This window comes from Engystomops pustulosus, chromosome 1 (assembly GCF_040894005.1).
Source record: "Engystomops pustulosus chromosome 1, aEngPut4.maternal, whole genome shotgun sequence".
Lineage (NCBI taxonomy): Eukaryota > Metazoa > Chordata > Amphibia > Anura > Leptodactylidae > Engystomops > Engystomops pustulosus.
In genome coordinates, this window is record NC_092411.1 from 119,042,985 (window position 1) to 119,064,277 (window position 21,293).

Sequence of the window (21,293 nt, forward strand, 5' to 3'; positions counted from 1 at the left end):
GACATGACCAAGCAAGAGCTTACAATCAGTTCCACAGGAGCCTAAAGTTCTTGTATAATGATCCAGACATTCCTAATAAGGAACCAAAATAAATGCATTTATAATACTGCATGAGCCGTCGCTATCTACAGAAGTTTTTAATTGTAGCCTTTCTAATGATAACATAGAGATATTACATATTGAGGAAAGGGGGTAGTGTATTAGGGAATGCACACTCAAAACCTTCACTTAATATGAAATGTGTGAATGATGCCTTGACTGTATTACTTTGGTATTGTTTTAGTATGGGCAGTGGGCACATGTTCCCAGAGCCCACCTCTTTTGATTTTGAAACACTGCAGCAGAGTAGATGGAGTTCTCCGAAAAAGGAATATTGTATAGTATTTTCTCAGGATATGTGCAATAGCCTAGTATTAATAGATTTTATGAACATATGTTCATATTATATACTCAAACAGTATTTTCAACTTTGTAAAAAATCTTTTTGCTGGGAATTCTCATCTAAATTCCGCCTGGTTAATGCAAATGATCAAAAATACCATTTTCAATAACCCCTGTTGTATTATTGTCGTACAATTTTAAAACCCAGTTAATTTTTTTCCTATGCCAGCAGATGGCAGTACTGATCTATAGTTTTTTTTATCTATCTTTTTTTTGCAGTCACATTTTCCCAATATACCTTTGAATCAGTGGTTTCCATAGTGAGTAGCCTTCACAACAGTAAAGACCTGAGTAAGGACCAGCATGGAAGAAATTGCTTACTGGCATCATATGTATATTATGTATTCCGTCTTCCTGAGGTCCAGAAGGACATGTACATCGCAGGTACTGGTTTCCCACCGTATACTCTGATGTCATGATTTTTCATACTGTTTTATTCTGATGTACTATCTATCAGTCTATCAGTATATCTATCTATCTATCTTCCTGTTTGTGTATGTATTTAACTATTCTTCACATCGACTAAATTCATTGTAAACAGTTTGGTACATTTAATTTCTATAGGTGGAATTATGACAGATGTGCGTTACAACACAGTTGGCCGTACCTCTGCTGCTTCTGTTGGCTCTAAACTGGCTCAGACCAGGACAATGAGCTCAAGCAATCCAGATATTGCAGGGATACAGAGTGCAGATGATGAGGTCAAAAGTATCATGTCCTCCAAGGTGAGAAATGTCAGGAAATCATCATGTTGTGTATTCAAGTTTGCAGACACGTCCTTAAAGGCTGAATACAACCATTAGTTTATTAGTCACTCTGCTCTTATAGTCAAAAATTGACTTTAATGTTGGTAGTGGTAGTGTTCTGGGGTGCATCACCACTGGTCTCTGGAGTGCTGTCCCTCCTTCCTGCTCCCTTTGCACTCTCCACCTCCTCTGCCTACTGTAATCTCATGGCAGCACAGTTTATGTGCTGCTAGGAGCAGCGAGGAGGAGAAGTTCTCCAAAAGTTGTGTAAAAGGCAGAGGTAATAGACCAGAGGGGCTCTGGTGTGGCCCCCCTCCCCCATGCACTTTTATGTCATTTACATAAACATTAATGTTTTTTAACCAAGCTACAGGGGCACAGCTCCTAAAAACTTATAGCTGTACTCACCCTGCTGGGAGCAACCCAGCAGCATTAAGGGTGAATACAGCTATAACCAGTGGTATATTTCCTTTTAGAAAAAGCGCACCAGCTTCAAACGGTCATTCCCTTTCTGACCATAGATCAATAGTCTTTGAAGTTATGACGTAGGTCATTTAGTCAAACATCATAAAATATAAGAGAAGTAACACAGATTTACTATATGTGAGGCACCATTGAGACTCTAGAAGTGCCACATGAGTGTGAAGATAATGTAGCTTGTAGTATACCCTGGGATTCTCAGCTGCCTATAGTTCTTAGGAGGGATACATGATTATTTTGCTTTAATGTGTAGTATGTTTTGCTAGCTGGCGATTGACCTGCCTCTACTGTGACATGTCTGTTTTTAGAAAATATATGTATTTCCCATTAAAGAAATTCTGGAGGTCTTTTTCTTTTCTATATTGTACTGCCCCACTGTTATTACTGTTATGAAGAAATAAATGAATAATTTGATAAACAGTAGTAGTTGGGGGGATTTGCTTGCGCAGTCTGATACTGTTCAATCAGTGTCATACTGTAGGGACACACACATTTTACAGTAAAAATGGTAATGCCTAAAATTGTTACTTCATGGAAATACAAGTATTTACTAAAATAGAAATGTACAGATAGGCCACATGTAATCTATAAGAGATAGCTAGAGAAACTCTGTTTGGATATTTGCATAATAGACTTCAGATATACTGCTTACTACAGGAGAAAGAAGAAGCAGTACAACAGCACAGAGAAACTGCTTTACAAAGTTTACTATTATCTCCTTCAATATCCATTTCTGCAATAAAAAAAAAATTCTAATATTTGGTGCATCTCGGGTGTGCCTCTTTATGTATCTGGGGTTAAAGGTTAAATTACGGTTAATTTGTAGGTTACTTTGAACTCCTGCTGCATAAGCATTGCAATGTTATGGGCATCCAGAAAGATTTCCTTTAGGGCTGATGCACACTTAAAGGGAACCTGTCACCAGGGACCTCATTTTCACTAAAGACAGATTGCAGAAGCCCTTCACACCAGCAGTGTTGTCTGTGTTACTCACTCCTCAGAGCTTGGCCCCCACCTTTGTGCTCCTGTGTAGCTCCACCTCCTGCTTCTTCTCAGAGGTCACAGCCTGGTCAGCCTGATATCAGTGTGGGAGGGACAAGCTGTGCAGGAGCACAAACATGGAGACAGCCTGCAGCTCAGACAAGTCACATGTTGTTTTTTGAAATGCATCCATACCAAAGTCCAGCCCCTGTGACTACACCAGGATTTTGTCAGGATGCAAGAGTAAGTTATAACACACAATTATACTGTAATGCTAATGCTTAGAAAAGGCAGAAAGCCATATTTGCACTGCTGGTGTCATGGGCTTTTACAATCTGTCTTTAGTGAAAATGAGGTCCCTGGTGACAGGTTCCCTTTAAGTGAAATACAGCAGTGTGCATGCCATTTTGTGAGCTGTGGGCATACATCCTTATTTACTCATCCTCATGCATTAGGCCACGGATTCTACAGGCTTATGCATGAGGTGACTGGCCGAGCCACAAAAGATAGAACAGATTCTATTCCTGACTTTTTCCTTACAAAGTGACTTTTGGACATTTACCTCTTACTGAGAGTACTTGCTGTAGAATATTTACATGATACACAGAAACACTTATGAAACCCTTAGTATTACAGTACAATGCGTGCATTCTATATTAGATGTCCTGTCTCATAACATTGTTCTTTATCTCAGGTTTCTGGACGCAGCAGTAACCGCATGTCCTTCTTTATTGAATCCAGTAATGACACCATGGGTAGCACCCGGCCATCTGGTAGAAAGGTACATGAGGCACATTTTATCTCAGCTGCTACCAGAAAGATAATGGTTTCCTATGGGATAGATGAAATCTACATGTATTGACTTACTGTATATATACAGTATGCCTTGTAGCTGTTCCGTACTTCCGTAATTTTAAGCATCTTGTGTTTGGGTTGCTTATTATTTTATAATAGGCTTTAGATAAAAGAGCATGATACATTTTATGTAGCCTATCTTGGCCATGAACTTGTTTACACAAAGGCTTTTTCTTTCTTAGGAAGTCTTATTTCACATTATATATTCTACATTAAATGAACAATTCTGAACCTGATCACTAGTCCACTGATATTATTGCTAAATGGAATAAAGGCAGATAGAATGATCAATACACAGACCTTCTTTTTCTGCATAGATTTGTTGTGAATTACATGACTGCTTGGTTTCTTCCCTTTTTAATCATATATTATAATCATATTTCAAGATATTAGTTGTGCTGCAGTTTAAAGCATATTTTATATTGAGTTTTTTTCCCCTGTTTAAGCACTTTCATGAGGAACTGGCTTTGCAGATGGTAGTGAGTACCAACATGGTGAGGGAAAACGTTTTCAAGTATGTCTGGTTCTTCTTTGAGTTATTGGTAAGAAACATTTTTGACTGTGGCAAAGTCAATGTATTGTAAAATATGTATTTTTGAATTTCTTCATTCTTACATCCAAATTACAGACCTATATTTCTGCCTGATTTACACTCTTTTTCTGAATTTAGAGCAGAAATGGTATACTAACATATGGGAGGGTCTTTTCTTAACCGGCACTTTGTTTTCCGATCAGTATACTTCCTTCACTTTTTTACACCAGTGTTTTTATCTGCATAAGTATCTTAAATAATAGCAGGTTTCTAATGTGTTCATTATATATTATAATCGCTTGTACCTGTTCTTGGTTTCAGGTGAAAAGCATGGCTCAGTATGTTCACATTGTGGACAAGCAGGAGGTAACCAGAAGAAGCCGTTTTTCGAACCGTTTCAAAGATGACATAAGTACCATAGTTAATGTGGTGACATCTGAAATAGGAGCACTTCTTAGCAAACCAGCAAAGGTAGGAAGAGGCCTTGAAAACAGGGAAATTGCTCTTTTGGAATGATATGAGTACACATTCTCACTATAGTAGTACAGTGCAGTGTACATTTCAGCTACCATCTACAGCAGGGGTCCCCAAACTTTTTACTTAGGGGGCCGTTCACGGTCCCTCTCAGACTGTTGAAGGGCCGGACTAAAGTTAAAAAAATAAAATAAGAAATTCCTCTGTACACTGAACATATCCTATACTGCTCCTCCATCATTGATTATTTCCTATACAGCACCCCCATCATTAATTATTTCCTATACTGCACCTCCATCATTACTTATTTCCTATACTGCACCTCCATCATTACTTATTTCCTATGCTGCTCCTTCATCATTACTTATTTCCTATACTGCACCTCCATCATTGATTATTTCCTACACTGCTCCTCCATCATTAATTATTTCCCATACTGCCCCTCAATCATTAATTATTCCCTATACTGCTCCTCCATCATTAATTATTCCCTATACTGCTCCTCCATCATTAATTATTCCCTATACTGCCCCTCCATCATTAATTATTCCCTATACTGCCCCTCCATCATTAATTATTCCCTATACTGCACCTCCATTATTACTTATTTCCTATACTGCTCCTCCATCATTAATTATTCCCTATACTGCTCCTCCATCATTAATTGTTCCCTATACTGCTCCTCCATCATTAATTATTCCCTATACTGCCCCTCCATCATTAATTATTCCCTATACTGCACCTCCATTATTACTTATTTCCTATACTGCTCCTCCATCATTGATTATTTCCTATACTGCACCTCCATCATTAATTATTCCCTATACTGCTCCTCCATCATTAATTATTCCCTATACTGCCCCTCCATCCTTGAGTATTCAGCCCATAGACAGAGTTCTGCAATACAGGTGTATTGTACCACCTTTCTATTATAGCCGGCAATAAACTTGGTCTTTAAGCAAATTTGGTTACCTTATAAGTAATAGAAAAATTGCTATTTCTTTTACACATGTTAATTAATTAAAGCAAACTTGCTCAAAGAGATGAAAAGCAACATTCTTACCAAGTGAAGTCTGTCAAGGATGTTCGGATTCAAACCGCGATAGGGAACCATGGGTGGTCCTATATCATCGTATTACCCTGATTCTATAATCTATAAATTCCCTATAATCCCAAACAGTCACCAAGAGGTTAAAACTTGTATCACTTTACAGAGACCCTATGGTTTTTTGAACTGGGAACAATAGGGGCTATTTATCATACACCGGTGCCCTGCCTGGCATAGAAATAAACGCAGCTGGCGACTTTTCACATGTAAAAATTTGCCGGTTGCAGCGAGTGCGCAGGCGTGGGGACAGTAATGCGCCACCCCGTTCACGCAGATTAGCAATGAGATAACATTTGCGATTATTTCTGGGCTTCTATGCCACTGACAGGATGCAGATACCCTGATAATTATCCCACAGTCCTCCAAGAGGACTAAATGAACAACTTGGCTTTAAAAGCTTTTTATAAAGGGACTTTTGATAAGGTGACCATAGAAATTACCAGCCAAATGACTCCAAGAATCTTGGGCCATATTTTAATGTTATGTCTTGATGTATAGGATCAAGTAAATCTTAGGGCCCATACTATGGCAACTTCAAAAACGAGGTGGTACATTTTATACCAAGATTGTAGATAAGCATTGGTGTAGTTTTGGTTGAATATCCTTGTTGAAACTGTGGATTGTAACTGATCACACATAGGGAAAAGGGTATTCACTTACTTCATGTTCTTTACTCCTGAACTTTATAAGCTGGATATGGATATATATTTCTATACATGCGCTTTAATAATAGGGTACAGACATTTGATAGCATTAAAGGACATGCTACTCAAAATCATATGCTACTCTAAATAACCATATCCCTCTGTTGCTTGAAGTATTTATGAGGATTATTTAGATTTATCTTTATTATTTTATCACTAATGGTTCTATATCAGTCCGATCCCTCTTGGTAACTATCTATTGTTATAATTTCATATGGCACACCAACATAAGAGATGAATTCTTGATCGTGACATCTTCATATGCTCAGATGTAGCGAAGTAATAAGCTTACAGCGCATGCATGCATTTCTGAGTGGAACACTTGGGGAGACCCGATCAACAGGGCTCCTGGACATTGGTGGGAGCACGTGCAGATGGCGTATATGCTTCGCTGTGAAACCGTACGCATGCGTAGACAATGCACGTTCCATCGTGGAACGCAGTGACTCCTGGGGAGTGGTCATGACGGCTTCCCCTTTCTGGAGTCCCATTTAGCCTCCTTATGAATCACTGAAGCTTTTGAGTGAACGCGTAGTGTGTGACGGGGAGCACATATAGAATTTTGTGATTAGGGCAATTTTAGTGGACATGTTGAGGGACCACACTGGTACTCTCCTTGTCAGAGTATGATGGGATTATAGGGATACCTATAGAATCAGGGTAATAAAATGATATAGGACCCCCCATAGTTTGAATCCTGGGACTCGACACACCTGACCTGGTAAGAATGTTCCTTTTTATCTCTTTGAGCAATAATGTGTGTCAAGGTTCTGGGTCTGTGGACCCTCTGGACCACCGTGGGAGATGGTACTAGCTGACACCTTGGACCGGAGTCTAAGTGGCACCTGGTCTTCACCTGAGTCCGCTGCAAAGCGGGTTGGTCTTGTTGCGGAGGGGTGCCACCAGGTCGTTCCACAGGTGTGACTAGCCCGTGGTGGCAGCCAAGGTAGTAATATAGAGACAGTCCGAGCCTGGGACAACAACAGGAGAACAGCACTGGTAGGCACACTGAAACTCACGGCAGGAAGGGCTTTTACTTCACAGGAAATGGATGAAGATCCGGCGGAGCATGATGGGAGCCGCCGGATTATATAGCAGAGTCAGAGGACCATCGCCAATCACCAGGATGCTGGCCCTTTAAATCCTGAAGAGCGGTGGGCACGCCCTAGGGAGCAGGGACGTGCACATGGCCTAGTCGAGTCCGGAGCAGGAGCGTGGAGAGGTAAGTCCGGGCATGGGGACATAGCAACTGAGGCGCTACGGAGAGGGACACGGGGGTACCCGTGACAATGTGGTAAAGAAATGCTTTTGTGATTTGTTTACCTGATATCTAATATTTTCTAACCCTTATCCAGTGCCATTTCTCCTCTTCTGGCTCTTAATGTTATGGATATTTGATATATAAGTAGCAGAGTTTGTGAATGTAAAAATGTACCTACTAAGTAATGTTATCAATTTGATTATTATCTTAGGAAGCTGAACATGCAGAGAAAATGAACATAAGCCTGGCATTCTTCTTGTATGATTTGCTTTCACTGATGGATCGTGGATTTGTATTCAATCTGATCAAGCATTACTGCAATCAGGTACAAAAGAAAATGTCACATTTTATCAGCGCCGTGTGATGCATATAGTACATTCTGAAAAGGACATATGATAGAATACAAAGTGTGTAGATAGTCCTGCCCACGTACTGGTTCTTGTCTCTACATTTCACTGAATGTTCCTAAATGTAGTTTTTCTCAAGATTAGAACAAACTACTAGTGGACATTTCGTACTATTGTTGTAATACTAGTACTCTGTCTACTAAATTACTAAGTAGTAATTACTAAATGACTTTAGCAATGAATCAGTAAAACCTTAAAAAAAGTGTACAGGTTATTTTTTCTTCAGTGTGACAACAGAAAGTACTGTAAGTGTATTGATAAATTCCTCTATAGTAGATATGTATTTCACGGCAACCTTCCAGGTCACAGGAAGCGGGTCACTTCTGACAGTATTCTATTGGTACAAGACCCATAAGCCCAAATTTTGTTAAAATGAATTGTTTTACAAAATACTATTGTAACATATAGAATTCAGTTTTCTGTTCTTCTTTTGTTTTCCAGTTGTCAAGCAAGTTAAATTCTCTATCAACCCTTATCTCTATGAGACTCGAGTTTCTAAGAATTCTCTGCAGCCATGAGCATTATCTAAACCTTAACCTATTCTTTATGGGATCATCAGCACCAGCTTCTCCAAGTCCCTCGATTTCTTCTGAGGTATCAATATGCATTTTAAAGAAATCCACTTACCTTAGTAGATCCAGAGGTAGATTTCCCAAGTCAGCCTTTCATTATGTCCTGGTGTGCAGCCTATTTTTTAAATAACTTTTTCTATTTATATGAAGTAGCCTCTGTGAGCTCCCAGGGCTAAGGCCACTTCACACCCTGAGTAGCCTCTTAAAAGTATAGCAAAAATTTACTTGACATGTAATGACCCACATTTATTAAAGGCCCTGCACCAATTTTATGACTGACTTTGCACATTCTTTTTAGTGCAAACTGCTTGCACATGTATTAATAAAGTAGACCGTATGCCACATTTATCAAGCTGTGTCCTACAGAATTTTGTCACAAGCCCTATGCTAATGGTGCACCAAAAGTTAGTGCACTCTGTCGGAGCAGTGCGGGGAGTGCCAGGTTCATGAAGAATGTGCGCGGCAATTCATGAATCTGTTGTACACTGCACACTCCACAGGCAAAATGCACATAGTGGGGGTCATTTATCTGTATTCTGGACATGTGTTTGGATTGGTTCAATTTATCTTATAGGGTGGTATATCAGGCAGCTGAGTCAGTTGTATTTTTTCATCTAAAATTGTCCTGCAACCCCTTTTAAACTTTCTCCTATGCCTGCTCAGGAGTGCAGTTTATTTATAAATGACCCCCATTGTCTTTTTCATTTACTTGATTCGACATGCTTCATATTTATTTTGTATCAATATTTGGAAAAATCTGGAATGGATCCAGCAGAGAAAAAGTATGATGAAAAGATTTGCACATTCACTGTCTTTAGGATCCATTGCTGATTCTGGTTTCCAAATACTAATACACAAACCGATCAGAATACTGCCATGTAAAACTGGCCTTAAAGATATTTATTTTCCCTTCCAGAATTCCAGTTCCTGCTCCAGCTTCCAGGATAACAGAATAGCAAGCATGTTTGACCTCTCCCCAGAGTTTCGCCAAAAGCATTTTTTAACTGGACTCCTTTTCACAGAATTGGATGCTGCACTGGACTCTGAAGCTGAAGGGTATAACATTCATAACACAATTATAATATTCAGTAGTATCCTGAGGCAGTCTGTAAGAAATATGCACAAATGACAAACTTTTTCATCACGAGGGTTGGTCCCATAATCACAGCTGTAAACCATTGTTATGGCGGCTTCTGACACAGCGCCTATTTCTAGCAGGGCATCAAAAGAAGATTGCTGCTCTTTGTAAACCCAGTGATCAAGCTGAAATTGGTCTTCCATCTTTGACACCTTGGATGCTGCAATGTCAATGTCATTGTTCTTCAGCATCAAAGCTGTTTGAGCAAATTGTTGATTATGGTTTGACAAGTGTAACCCTCTCATTGATACAGTGTTTCACCCCCATACAGCCTTTGTCATGCGGGATCGAGCTGTACAGGGCTTCCACATCCAAGCTTGCCAAGAACGTGCCCTGTGTGACTATGATGTCATCTATTTTTCTTAAAACGTCCATTGTGTCACGCACGAAGGATGGAAGTGCCAGCACAAATGGACGCAGAATGTTATCCACATATGTAGATATCCCCTGTCTCAGACTATTGATGCCTGACATTATCAGGCAACCTTTTAACGGGGGATACCCCTTATGTATTTTGGGAAGACAGTAAAAGGTCGCGAGGGTGGGATATTTGGGCATCAGGAAGTTGAATTCCTGCTTACTAATCAGGCCCTTATTCAGAGCTGGATCCAAGATGTTTAACAGTTGGATAGCAAATGTTTGAGTAGGGTCTTGGGTTAATATTCTATAACATTCATTGTCCCCTAGGATTGACTGGCACATGGCTTTATAAGCCAGGACAGTCCGTAGAGGGAAACTTAACAGATCTGTGGAAAGAGTGAGGGGGTGGTTCTATGCAGTATGCTCCTTTGTCTCTTCTCAGTGATTACGGGAAGCAGCTCCTTCATGTCTGCTCTGTCCTGTCTACACTCTACTCCTATGTTCCAACACACAGTGCACAGCAGCCACTTAGTTTCAAAAAATAATCCAGTGTGCACAGAATATCATCCATAAGCCTGCTCTGCATAGCACCTCCATCTCTGTACAAGGCTATAGTCGGGTTAGTGAACAGAAAGCGGTAGGATCAGAACAGTGGTCTGATACATAAGTTGATGGCTATTTACTGGGATGAGGGGAGAGTGAAGGAAGCTGCTCTGACCTCTGGACCCCTAGCTGATTTAACAACCAAAGTGTTGTCAGGTGAAGCTGGATATAATTTTAAAAGTAGAACTTATAGATTTAAGGGTCTGGATCTCAGGCTAGGGTGGAGCCCGCCGCATGATATACAGTAGGTAAAGGGGTTTTCAAGCCCATTTGAAGGTTTCACGTTAATGTAAAACTTATTGGACTGTAGAGCACATTAGAAATACTGATTGATTAATTGATTATTAAGACTTGTTCTGGCTAAAAAATGTAGCTGGCTCTTAGGCTAGGAAGGAGCTTGCCGCATGATATACAGTAGGTATAGTTGGGATTCTTGTCAAAGGCTCTCTCCAGCTGTGCTAAACTAATTTTGGCCAGGTAATTTCAGAGTTATGCTATGAAGGGGTTTTCAAGCCCAAGTCTTCTACATTTGAAGGTTTTTTAATTAATGTAAAAGTATTAGACTGTATAGCTCATCTGAAATATTAATTGATTTATGTTTTACCAGAATCATTAAAGTCCAACGAAAGGCTATCAATGCTGTACACAATCTGCTGAGCTCTCATGATCTGGACCCCCGTTGTCAGAAAACAGAAATAAAGAACAAAATTGCTGCTCTGTATTTGCCTCTAGTCAGCACGATTTTAGATGCCATTCCTCACCTCCATGATTTTTCAGGTAAAAAAATCAAGTATATGAAAGGAAACACCTATTACAAACATATACTACCAATACATTACAGATGATGTTCTGCATAGAACAGAATAAATAAGTCTCCACTACTCCGGTAGATGTGAATCTTCACTGTAAGTGACCTCCTAACTGATGGATGCATTATTGTTATCATGGTATTTTTATTTTTAGCACATGTAGATTAATTTAAATTTTCTATCAATTCATAGTTTTAGACACAAAAACAGGAAAATCACGCAGTTCAGAGGAAGAGCCAGATACCCCAAGTCTGATAAACCCAAATGTTGCAATGGCAGTTGCAGGAAACCAATTTGATCTTAAGCCGTCCCCAATACTTATATCATCAATTGTAAGTGTATTTCTTCTAATACTCAACACATCACTATTTCTTTTCCATCTTGCATCCTATCAGTTACATAAGATTGTTTGGGATTTTAAGTTTATGTCCAGTTGTTAAATAGAAACATGGAATGTCAATGGTCCGTGCTTGGGGCTGTTCATGTCTATGCACTACGAGACAGAGTTGCTTTCTCCTAGACTACCATCTCCAGTACAGGTACCAGTGCTGTATTATTGCACTATATCTTACATTGCTAGATCTCTACTGGATACAGGAACTTAGGTGACACAGCATCCCAGATAGATTTGGGCAGAATGTATGATGGACCTGTCAAACCTGTGCTACTATTAGAGACGGGTTCTGCAATGCTGCTTATTAAGAAAAATGATGATTGTGCACACTTCTGCACTTTAGTAGCTCTTCTATACAGTTGCCCGCACACAGGCCAGTAATCTCTGTTACTTCCCATAAGCATACATTCTCAACTGAAACAACTGTGCATATTTAGTTCAATAAAAAGAAGGGAACTAGTTTTAAACTAAACTGTACGTTTTGGGAATCCGACATACACATTAGGCACTGCTCACATTACATTTGAGCTCTACCTTAAGGCCTATATGTAGTTCACTTCTAGCCAATATATGTCAATGTACTTTTTTTAAACAGTTTTATATGTACTTCTTAATACAACAAAGCAAAAATACTTTCATCGTGTTATATGTTTATATAATATCGACAGCAGAGGCAGATGTATTCAAGTATATACATTTACTCTGAAACCACATTTTTTCCATCTCTAGTCTCAAAAAGTGTACACCACTCTGAGTCCAGAATGTACCCGGAATCTTCTCACCTGCTTTCTTTGGATTATGAAAAACGTGGAACAGAATGTCATCCAAAAGTGGCTGGCTTACCTACCCACTATGCAGCTGAACAGAATACTTGATTTACTCTATATGTGTGTTTCCTGCTTTGAATACAAGGTACATTTTTTGTACACTGTCCATATTATGCTGCACATTGTACAGTGTACATGTTCCACAGTACACAGCACTTTTTTAAATCTAAACTAAGTGTGTGTAAACTAAGCCAACTAATATAAGTGTGTGTAAAATAAACCAACTAATAAGAGGTGTAAAGTTAGACAGAAATCAGATACAACAGATACGGCAGATACCTTTCATGAATATCTTCTCTTGCCTGCATGCTGTAGAGTTCTCTACCTCCTGCAACTCCCCAGGCATTACAAGACTAGTATACAGACACAGGCACTTCCTGCTGGCAAGCAGCTTGCAAAGACTCACTCTACAAACTACAGATACGATAAGATCTTTATAGCATGGGTAGGAGGTATAGCAGAGCTGACTGTGTGTGTATTATAGCTGGCAAGTGTCTTTGTGTTTTATATCCTCTCATGGATCCTGATCATGTAACCAGATTGTCAGCCCACAGGGATCATGAAGTGTCTGCTTAGAGAGTCCCGCTAACACTCTGGATTCTTACACTGACCATCACTGAGTAATAGTCGCTAAAACAGCAATAAAACTGAGTAAAATTGTAAAGTAAGGGGGTTAAAAATGAACCTTATTGTGTAAACATCACTAGGGGATTAAAATTTGAGAACTTTTTGGGATTTTATTCCTTTTTTATTAGTATACAATTATGATCCTGTTATTCCTTCAGGGTAAACAGTCTCCAGATAAAGTGAGCACTTTGGTGCTTCAGAAGTCCAAAGATGTTAAGGCTCGCTTGGAAGAAGCTTTGTTACGTGGAGAAGGAGCCAGAGGAGAAATGATGAGGCGCTGGAAAACTGGTACCTAATATTTTCTACAAAATGATTGCTACTTTACCCCATGGTTCTCTAGACAGTTGGCTCCAAAGAGAGCCGTGTGTTATTACTCCAGCTTATAGGCCTCTATGTGTTGGTAAATCATGTGAATGGATGCTTTTTTATTAGCCAGAGATCACTTTTAGATATAAATCATACTTATTTCTCCATAATTTTCAACCTGCTATTAAGGGGATCATAATCAGACAATATCTGGTTTCTTTTAACAGAACCTGTAATATCAGGCCATGTCATTATATGTGACCAATCCACATTTCTGAAATGCGAGCCCTGTGCTAAATGTTATAATGCTGTTCCACTAGCCATTCTGCTGTTTGTAGCCTCATAAGGTTTCATTTTTTTCTGACTCCATAATTACAGTGTGTCTTTCAACAAATCATGGCCAAGAGTCATACATTCTGAGCATGGGCTGTCATTAGTACCTGGAAATTACAGGTGACATTGTCTTCTTCTTTTGCAGGGAATGACAGATTTGCTGGACTTAATGAAAACCTGAGGTGGAGGAAGGAGCAGACGCATTGGCGCCAAGCTAATGAGCGACTAAATATGTGAGCACCTTTACACTTTTCATAACTGTTAAAGGTTAAAACTGTAATATGTAATGTGCAAAACTTGCAGGGTCAAACTCATAAAACAAAATGAATGGAATCAGCGTCCATAATTGTTAGGTCACTTGTTTCCTGTATTTCAACATTCTTAAACAACAAGGGAAACAACAAAATGTTCTTGTGGTATACTTGTATCAGAATATGGATCCACTGATTGTAGATTAATATAATAACACATCCAAAGTTACTACCGCTATATCAGTGGATCAATCCCTAGAAACTGGACCCCTTAAATTATATAAGCAAAGCACCGAAGGTAACAATAAAAGGTCTCCTTTACTCATCCTGTCTTGGTTAATTCACTAGAGCTATTCTCAGACTTGTGTATATTGGGGCACATTTATTTATAAAGGCAGAAACTTCTGCCAACACCTGGGACCGGAATCTAAGTGGCACCTGGTGTTCACTAGAGCCCGTCGCAAAGCGGGATGGTCTTGCTGTGGCAGGGTGCCACCAGGTTCTTCCACAAGTGTGACCAGCACACGGTGGCAGCTGAGGCCGTGGTACAAAAACGTCCAGGCTCGAGGTCAGGAACAGGCATAAAGTCAGGGCAGGCGGCAGAGAGGCAGAGGTCCGGTCCGAGGTCACAACAGGAATGCAGCAGAGCAGGGAAGTTTTCACTCACAAGAAGCTTTCTCTTAGGCTAGGTAGCTCAAAGATCCGACAGGGAATCCTGGGAATAACCGGGCTTTAAGGAAAACCTGGGAGTACCAGCGCCAATCATTGGTGCACTAGCCCTTTAAATCCTAGAGTGTCGGCGTGTGTGCTCCCTAGGGCCGGATGGGGGCAGAAGCGTGGAGAGGTGAGCTTGATGCTGAGGGCCAGAAGGCAGTGGAACGGAGAGGGGCATGGGTGTGCCCGCGATCCAAGACATGGATCGTGGGGGCACCCATGACACTATTTCTGTGTATAATGCTGGGTGCGACCAATTCATTAAGAACGTGCGTCAGAAATCATGAATCTGTTGAATCTCTCGCCCGACAGAGTTCACCAACTTTTTTTTTGTGCACTTTTAATATAGGGCGTACAACACAATTTGCATGTTAAATACCGTACTCGGTCCGAATCCGTCGGACTGATCGCTGGCACGCCCCATAATTTGTGTTGCATGGACGCTACCGAAGCTATAAATGTGCCCCATTATGTTCTAATTTTTATTTTATATATCAATATATATATAAAATATATAATATTATCACACTTTACATACAGGACCAAAGCAGAATTGGATCAGGAAGCCATTATGTGTGGGAACTTGGCTACCGAAGCCAACCTGATCATCCTAGATGTTCTAGAAACTATAATACAGGTATGATATTAATTCTTAAGAACAATGAAACATTACATAGATATTGCAATACAGAGCAATTTAAAAAGTGGTATGTACCTTATGTCTTACATATGTTATGTTTAATCATAAAAGGATACCATGAGTTAGCAGAGCCTATAGCACTCCTGTTGCCAGCAGATGCCAAACTGGTTCTATTATATGTCAAATAGATGGGTGTATCCACCCAGTAGATAATAGTGCTTTTTAAAACTGCAGTAAAAGAAAATATTTTTATGTTCAATTATGTTTTTTTTCCGATGTTGCAGATTACAAATGACTACAAGTACACATTTAAATTGTTTGTAACAAATAGACCATCCTGAAAACAGTGAAGTTACATATGAGGATACAATAGAGGTCGTCTCCAACAATGATGAGATTTAGTCGAAATGTCAAATCTCAAAAGTATAAATAAGCTTTAATGGCCAATAAGACCAACTTATCAACATATAAGGAAGGAGAACAAGTGGTAGCAAACAAGTAACAATACTAAAACAAAAGACAAGGAATGAGAGACCACACTAGGGGAAGAATGTGAAGGAGGGTTAAGGTAGAGAGAAACACAATTCAAAAGGGAAAGGAAGGTCAGGATAGGAAGTAAGGTAATTTCCTCAGGAAAGGAGTGGCACTTCAGGAAATCAATCCAAGGTAACTAAATCTGAGCATAACGTGAAATTAGTTGGTCCACTTTACGATCTGTGCCTCTCATCTTCTCCAGCTGCATTATGGACAGAATTTATCATATGCCAGCACTCATGCGCATGTACAAGCGAGCACATCAAGAGACTTAGACCTCTTGATGTATACATCAGCTCGCCGCGCTGCTGGACAAAACTATGCCAGCCCAAACCTAGCGTAGTTTAGTAAAAAGCTGTGCAGGCATGGGGCAGGAATGCCGGCCCACTCAGCTGGCAGCCACCCCCACATGCCATAATTGCTAAATAATCTCAAAAAACCTGCTGGAGAAGCACTGATGCATGTCCCTCATAATATTTTAAAGAACATCTACCATCAAATTCACATATTGTGACAGCTTTTTTACACTGTGCCTCGTCTTACATTCATGTCATGTGACCAGGTTGATGTCATCTAAGGTCCTATACCACTTGCCTTTGCAAAATGTACCCCATGTATGTATCTGATCACATGAAATCACAGAATACCTCCATGGAGAATGGAGAGGAGTAGAAGTCCATGGAGACATGCTGTGATTTCATGTGATTAGATACATACATGAGGTACATTTTACAAATGTATGGGTAGGTATAAAGCAAGACACACCCACTAGCTGTATTTGTGGAAATGTGGTGTCAGGTTCCTTTTAATAGTGTTTCATGCTTCTACGCACAGTTGCATCTATTTTTTTATTGGTGCACTTTGTTTCAAGCTGTTGCGACAGAATTGTGTCATACATCAGTTATAAATTTATCACAAACACACACTACTATCCCCCTTTAAGTGCACAATATTGAAAAGTTTTGGTCAAAATGCAACCGCGACACAATTGTGGCACATGGACATAATACATACATGTGAAGGCACCTAAGGCACTTTTTTATATGGAAAACCAGGGCGAAAAACTGCATGTTTTTTTTCAGTGCAAACTGCTAGCACAGGTATTTAAAGGACAACTATCACCAGGATGAAGGGTTGTAAACCGAGCACACTGACATATTGGTGTGTGCCCCCTCTTTCCAGATCTGCTCTTCTTTTTGCTTCTTTTGCCCTGGTTTTTGAGAAAAAAGGGCTTTAAAAATGATGCATATGTGCATAAGAAGCTAAAAGAAGAGAGGATCCTGCCAGAGGGGGCACACGCCAGTATGTCAATGTGCTTGGTTTACAATCCTTCATCCTGGTGGTAGAAGTCCTTTAAGAAGTGGCTGCGCCACGGCTGCACTATTCTTCATGCAGCACAAATTTCTGCACTGAAATGGGTGTTCCGGTGCTCAGTTGGACCGTGCGCCACATTTATCATGCAAAGTCTGACAGAAATGTGTTGCACGCCATATGTTAAAGGTGCACCAAAAAGGGAACTGTATCTGGCGCACTCTGCACACTAGATAGTGTTTTTAGTAAATGTGTTCCAATAGGTCCCTTAACTTAGATTCCTTTTAACCTAGTATGTTTTTTTTTTTTTAACGGTGAAATAGCTAAAGTAGGCGTGTGTCTTTCCAGTGCAATTTTTTATATGATTGTAACCACACAACACCACATAGTTGCATAATGAAAGCCCCCTAATAATGACGGGAACATTGCAGATAATTTAGCAGATACAATAATCACCAGTATTATGTTAATGAGTATAAAAGTGCTAAAATTATAATAGTAAAGAAAAACACAATGCTAAATGCTATTTGAATAATTTATTGTTTCAGCATATTAAATATGCAGTCGTGTAGCATATGGCAGCCAGAGAACAATGGCTAGGTTTCCTCTGGGTTTGTCTTTTCTATAAAGCGAATACTGATATTCTTATCTATTCATATGTGTGTTGCTGCTGTTGGGGATATGTTTGAGAACAAATGCTTAGAAAATGGCATTATTAAGACTTGTGTCAGGATCAGTGGGTCCTCTAGACCACCGCGGGAGATGGTACTAGCCGACACCTGGGACCGGAGTCTAAGTGGCACCTGGTTTTCATCAGAGCCCACCGCAAAGCGGGATGGACTTGCTACGGCAGGGTACCACCAGGTAGTTCCACATGTGCGACTAGCCCGCGGTGGCAGCCGCGGTCGAGGTACCTTGGCGGAAGACAGTCTCGTGGTCAGGTCCAAGCAGAAGGCCAGGGCAGGTGGCAGAGATGCGAGGTCAAGTCCAAATTCGGGATCAGCAACGGGAGGTCCAGGCACGAGGGAATGGGAGGACAGGCACACGGGACACAGGAACACAGTAACACGGCGGGACTCAGGTAACACAGCAACACGGAGGGACTCAGGTAACGCAGGAACAGACAGGAACGCAGGAATATCGCAGGGGAGCTTTCACCATGGAGTACACACAAAGATCCGGTAGGGAATGATGGGAGTCATCAGGGTTAAATACAGAACAGGAAGTGGCCAGCGCCAATCACCTGTGCACTGGCCCTTTAAATCTGGAGGCACTGCGGCGGGAACGCCCTTGGGAGCGGGGGCCGAGCGCGGGAGCTAGTCCGGACGGGAGTCGGAGCCAGGAGAGGCGAGTGCATGGGAGCGGGACCGGGGCAGCGGAGAGGGGCACGGGTGCACCTGCGATCCATGGTATGGATCGCGGGGGTGCCCGTGACAACTTGTTCTAGCTAAAAAAAAAACACCACACCTCAAATTGTGATTTTGCTAGTGGATTTGCTTGGCTTGAAAAGGACTGATCCCCTAGCAAAATTGTGGTTGGGCCTCTCCATTTATATCAGATGCTAAATTGGGCATTGTTGCATGTCTATGGTTTAGGGGTCCCCATACCCAGTGTATTCTAGCAGAGGTAAACACAGAAGAATCAATGATAAATCATACTTCTTTAGCTCAGCAAAGACACATTGGGCAGATTTTTAAAAACTGTCACAATTATCCCAATCTGCATAAAAATAATGTTGAAATACCTTGTGCCACATTCATTAAGGGTTTTAGACTGGTTATAGACACTTCAATAAGCGTTAGGACATTGTACAGGCGGTCCCCTACTTAAGGACACCCGACTTACAGACAACCCATAGTTACAGACAGACCCCCTCTGACCTCTGGTAAAGCTTTCTGAATGCTTTACTATAGTCCCAGAATGCCATAATCAGCTGTAATGAAGCTTTATTGATAATCCTTGGTCCTATTACAGCAAAAAATGTTTAAACTCCAATTGTCACTATAGCCAAAATTTTTTTCATCTGGATCTACAATTATAAAATATACAGTTTCCACTTACATACAAATTCAACTTAAGAACAAACCTCCGGACCCTATCTTGTACGTAACCCGGGGACTGCCTGTAATGTGTTAATGATCCCTACAATATCCATGGAGCAGCACAGGAAAGGCTTCTTGAAATCCAGGCACTATTTCTTTAATGAGACATAAAGTTCTTATATTTCAGGCAGTATGTACCATGTTTAAATAATTTATTGTAATGTATCTGCACATGTAAACATTTATTTATGTATTTTAGGTCAATTTATCAGTGGACTGCAAAGACAACCTTTTAGGAGGAATCCTTAAAGTACTTGTACACTCTCTTAGTACCAATCAGAGCAGCACCTATTTGTGTCACTGCTTCTCCTCCATCCGTCTGCTTATCATCAAGGTAACACAGTTTTTCCTGAAACTAATAAATTATTGTGCTTCGATGTCATTACCTAATTTACAATGATGTTCTTATGCTGAATGGAGTTAAATGTAGAAAAGTGGAAGTCAGCTCACCTGGAGGCACAGCAGTATATGACCAGGAGTACAAGCACGGATTCTCTTTGTTCCAAGTCCAAGAAATATATAAAATGCAAATAATCCAGCTCCACGGACACTCCGGTTGTAGATAAAAACGTGATATTTTCTTTATTGAAGTACAAAAAGGAATTATGCAACCAAGCAGAGGGAAACACACACAGAGCCACGGCTATGCTAAATGGAGTTACCACACTTATTAACAGTTCTATGAAATTATTTTGATAACACGAAAACATAACATCAAAGTTTTTTACTTAAAGGTCATCTACCATCAGGATCAAGGATTGTAAACCGGACCTACTACCATCAGGATCCAGTCTTCATTAAGCTTCCTAAGCCCATGTTTTTAAGAAAAAGGCTTTAAAATGTATGTAAATGAGCCATTAACACCTATGGAGCCTGGTGTCCCCCAGGGTAATTTGCATAATTTCAAAGCCAAAACATGGGCATAAGAAGCTAAGATAAGAGCAAATCCTGCCAGAGGGGGCACACACAAGTAGGTCATTGTGCTTGGTTTACAATCGTTGACCCTAGTGGTAGGTGTTCTTTAAGTGAAAGCGTAATGCTAGAATATGCTGTTACTTGCTGGTCATTGGAGTTTCAGCTGCTAGGATTCCCATTGAAAGCTATAATGTAAGCACCATGGGCCATACTTTTACTGCAACCATGTTTCCAATGCAGATATGTGGTAGACTTGAGGAGGATCAGTCAAGTAGGACTGTGCAGAGTAAAGGGCAGGCAACATAGACTCCAGTGACCATGACCCCAGGGACTGATATGCTTGAGATGTGCTATGGTTTCTTAACCCCTTAGTGACCACCCATTAGGATTTCTCCATCGGTCACTAAGGAGCCTTAGGCTAGGCCTGCGAGTTTCTCCTTTTTTCATAAATAAATGAATGTTAAATATATCAACCAAAATGTCCCAGTATTTTGAAATACAAAATGTAACAGAAAACTAACTCAAAAACACTTGAGTAAGTTAAAGCCTTCTAAAGTTACAACCAGATAAAGTGACACATGCTAGCTTTGAAAAATAGGCCTTGGTCATCAATGCGCACACGAGCTTGGTCGCTAAGTGGTTAAAGGAAAGCTACCATTTGTTTTCATGTATTGTGAACAAAACATACCTTGCTGTAGCTACACTAATGCAGAAACATATCTTGTTTAATCCCTAAATTGAGTGGTTTTGCGTAAAAAACAATTATAAAATTATGATAATGAGGCTTTGAAGCTCCTGTGGCTGCCCTTGTGCTCTCCTCTTACCCTAATTACGCACTGCTCCAGAGAATGATGTAATCACTGAGTTG

At 40.3% G+C, this 21,293-nt stretch overlaps 1 protein-coding gene across 3 annotated transcripts in view; it reads left to right on the forward strand.

The window, feature by feature from the left end:
- Positions 1-21,293, forward strand: part of DOCK8 (dedicator of cytokinesis 8) — a 120,552-nt gene that overhangs the window by 77,822 nt on the left and 21,437 nt on the right. For all 3 annotated transcript variants that reach the window (XM_072151529.1, XM_072151519.1, XM_072151539.1), the window contains 15 exons: positions 661-825; positions 1,006-1,166; positions 3,343-3,429; positions 3,950-4,045; positions 4,357-4,506; positions 7,794-7,907; positions 8,431-8,583; positions 9,478-9,617; positions 11,270-11,439; positions 11,664-11,803; positions 12,595-12,777; positions 13,478-13,607; positions 14,104-14,191; positions 15,464-15,560; positions 19,710-19,844. In XM_072151529.1, the coding sequence (XP_072007630.1) occupies positions 661-825; positions 1,006-1,166; positions 3,343-3,429; positions 3,950-4,045; positions 4,357-4,506; positions 7,794-7,907; positions 8,431-8,583; positions 9,478-9,617; positions 11,270-11,439; positions 11,664-11,803; positions 12,595-12,777; positions 13,478-13,607; positions 14,104-14,191; positions 15,464-15,560; positions 19,710-19,844 (2,009 nt within the window). The remainder of the gene's footprint in view (positions 1-660; positions 826-1,005; positions 1,167-3,342; positions 3,430-3,949; positions 4,046-4,356; positions 4,507-7,793; positions 7,908-8,430; positions 8,584-9,477; positions 9,618-11,269; positions 11,440-11,663; positions 11,804-12,594; positions 12,778-13,477; positions 13,608-14,103; positions 14,192-15,463; positions 15,561-19,709; positions 19,845-21,293) is intronic.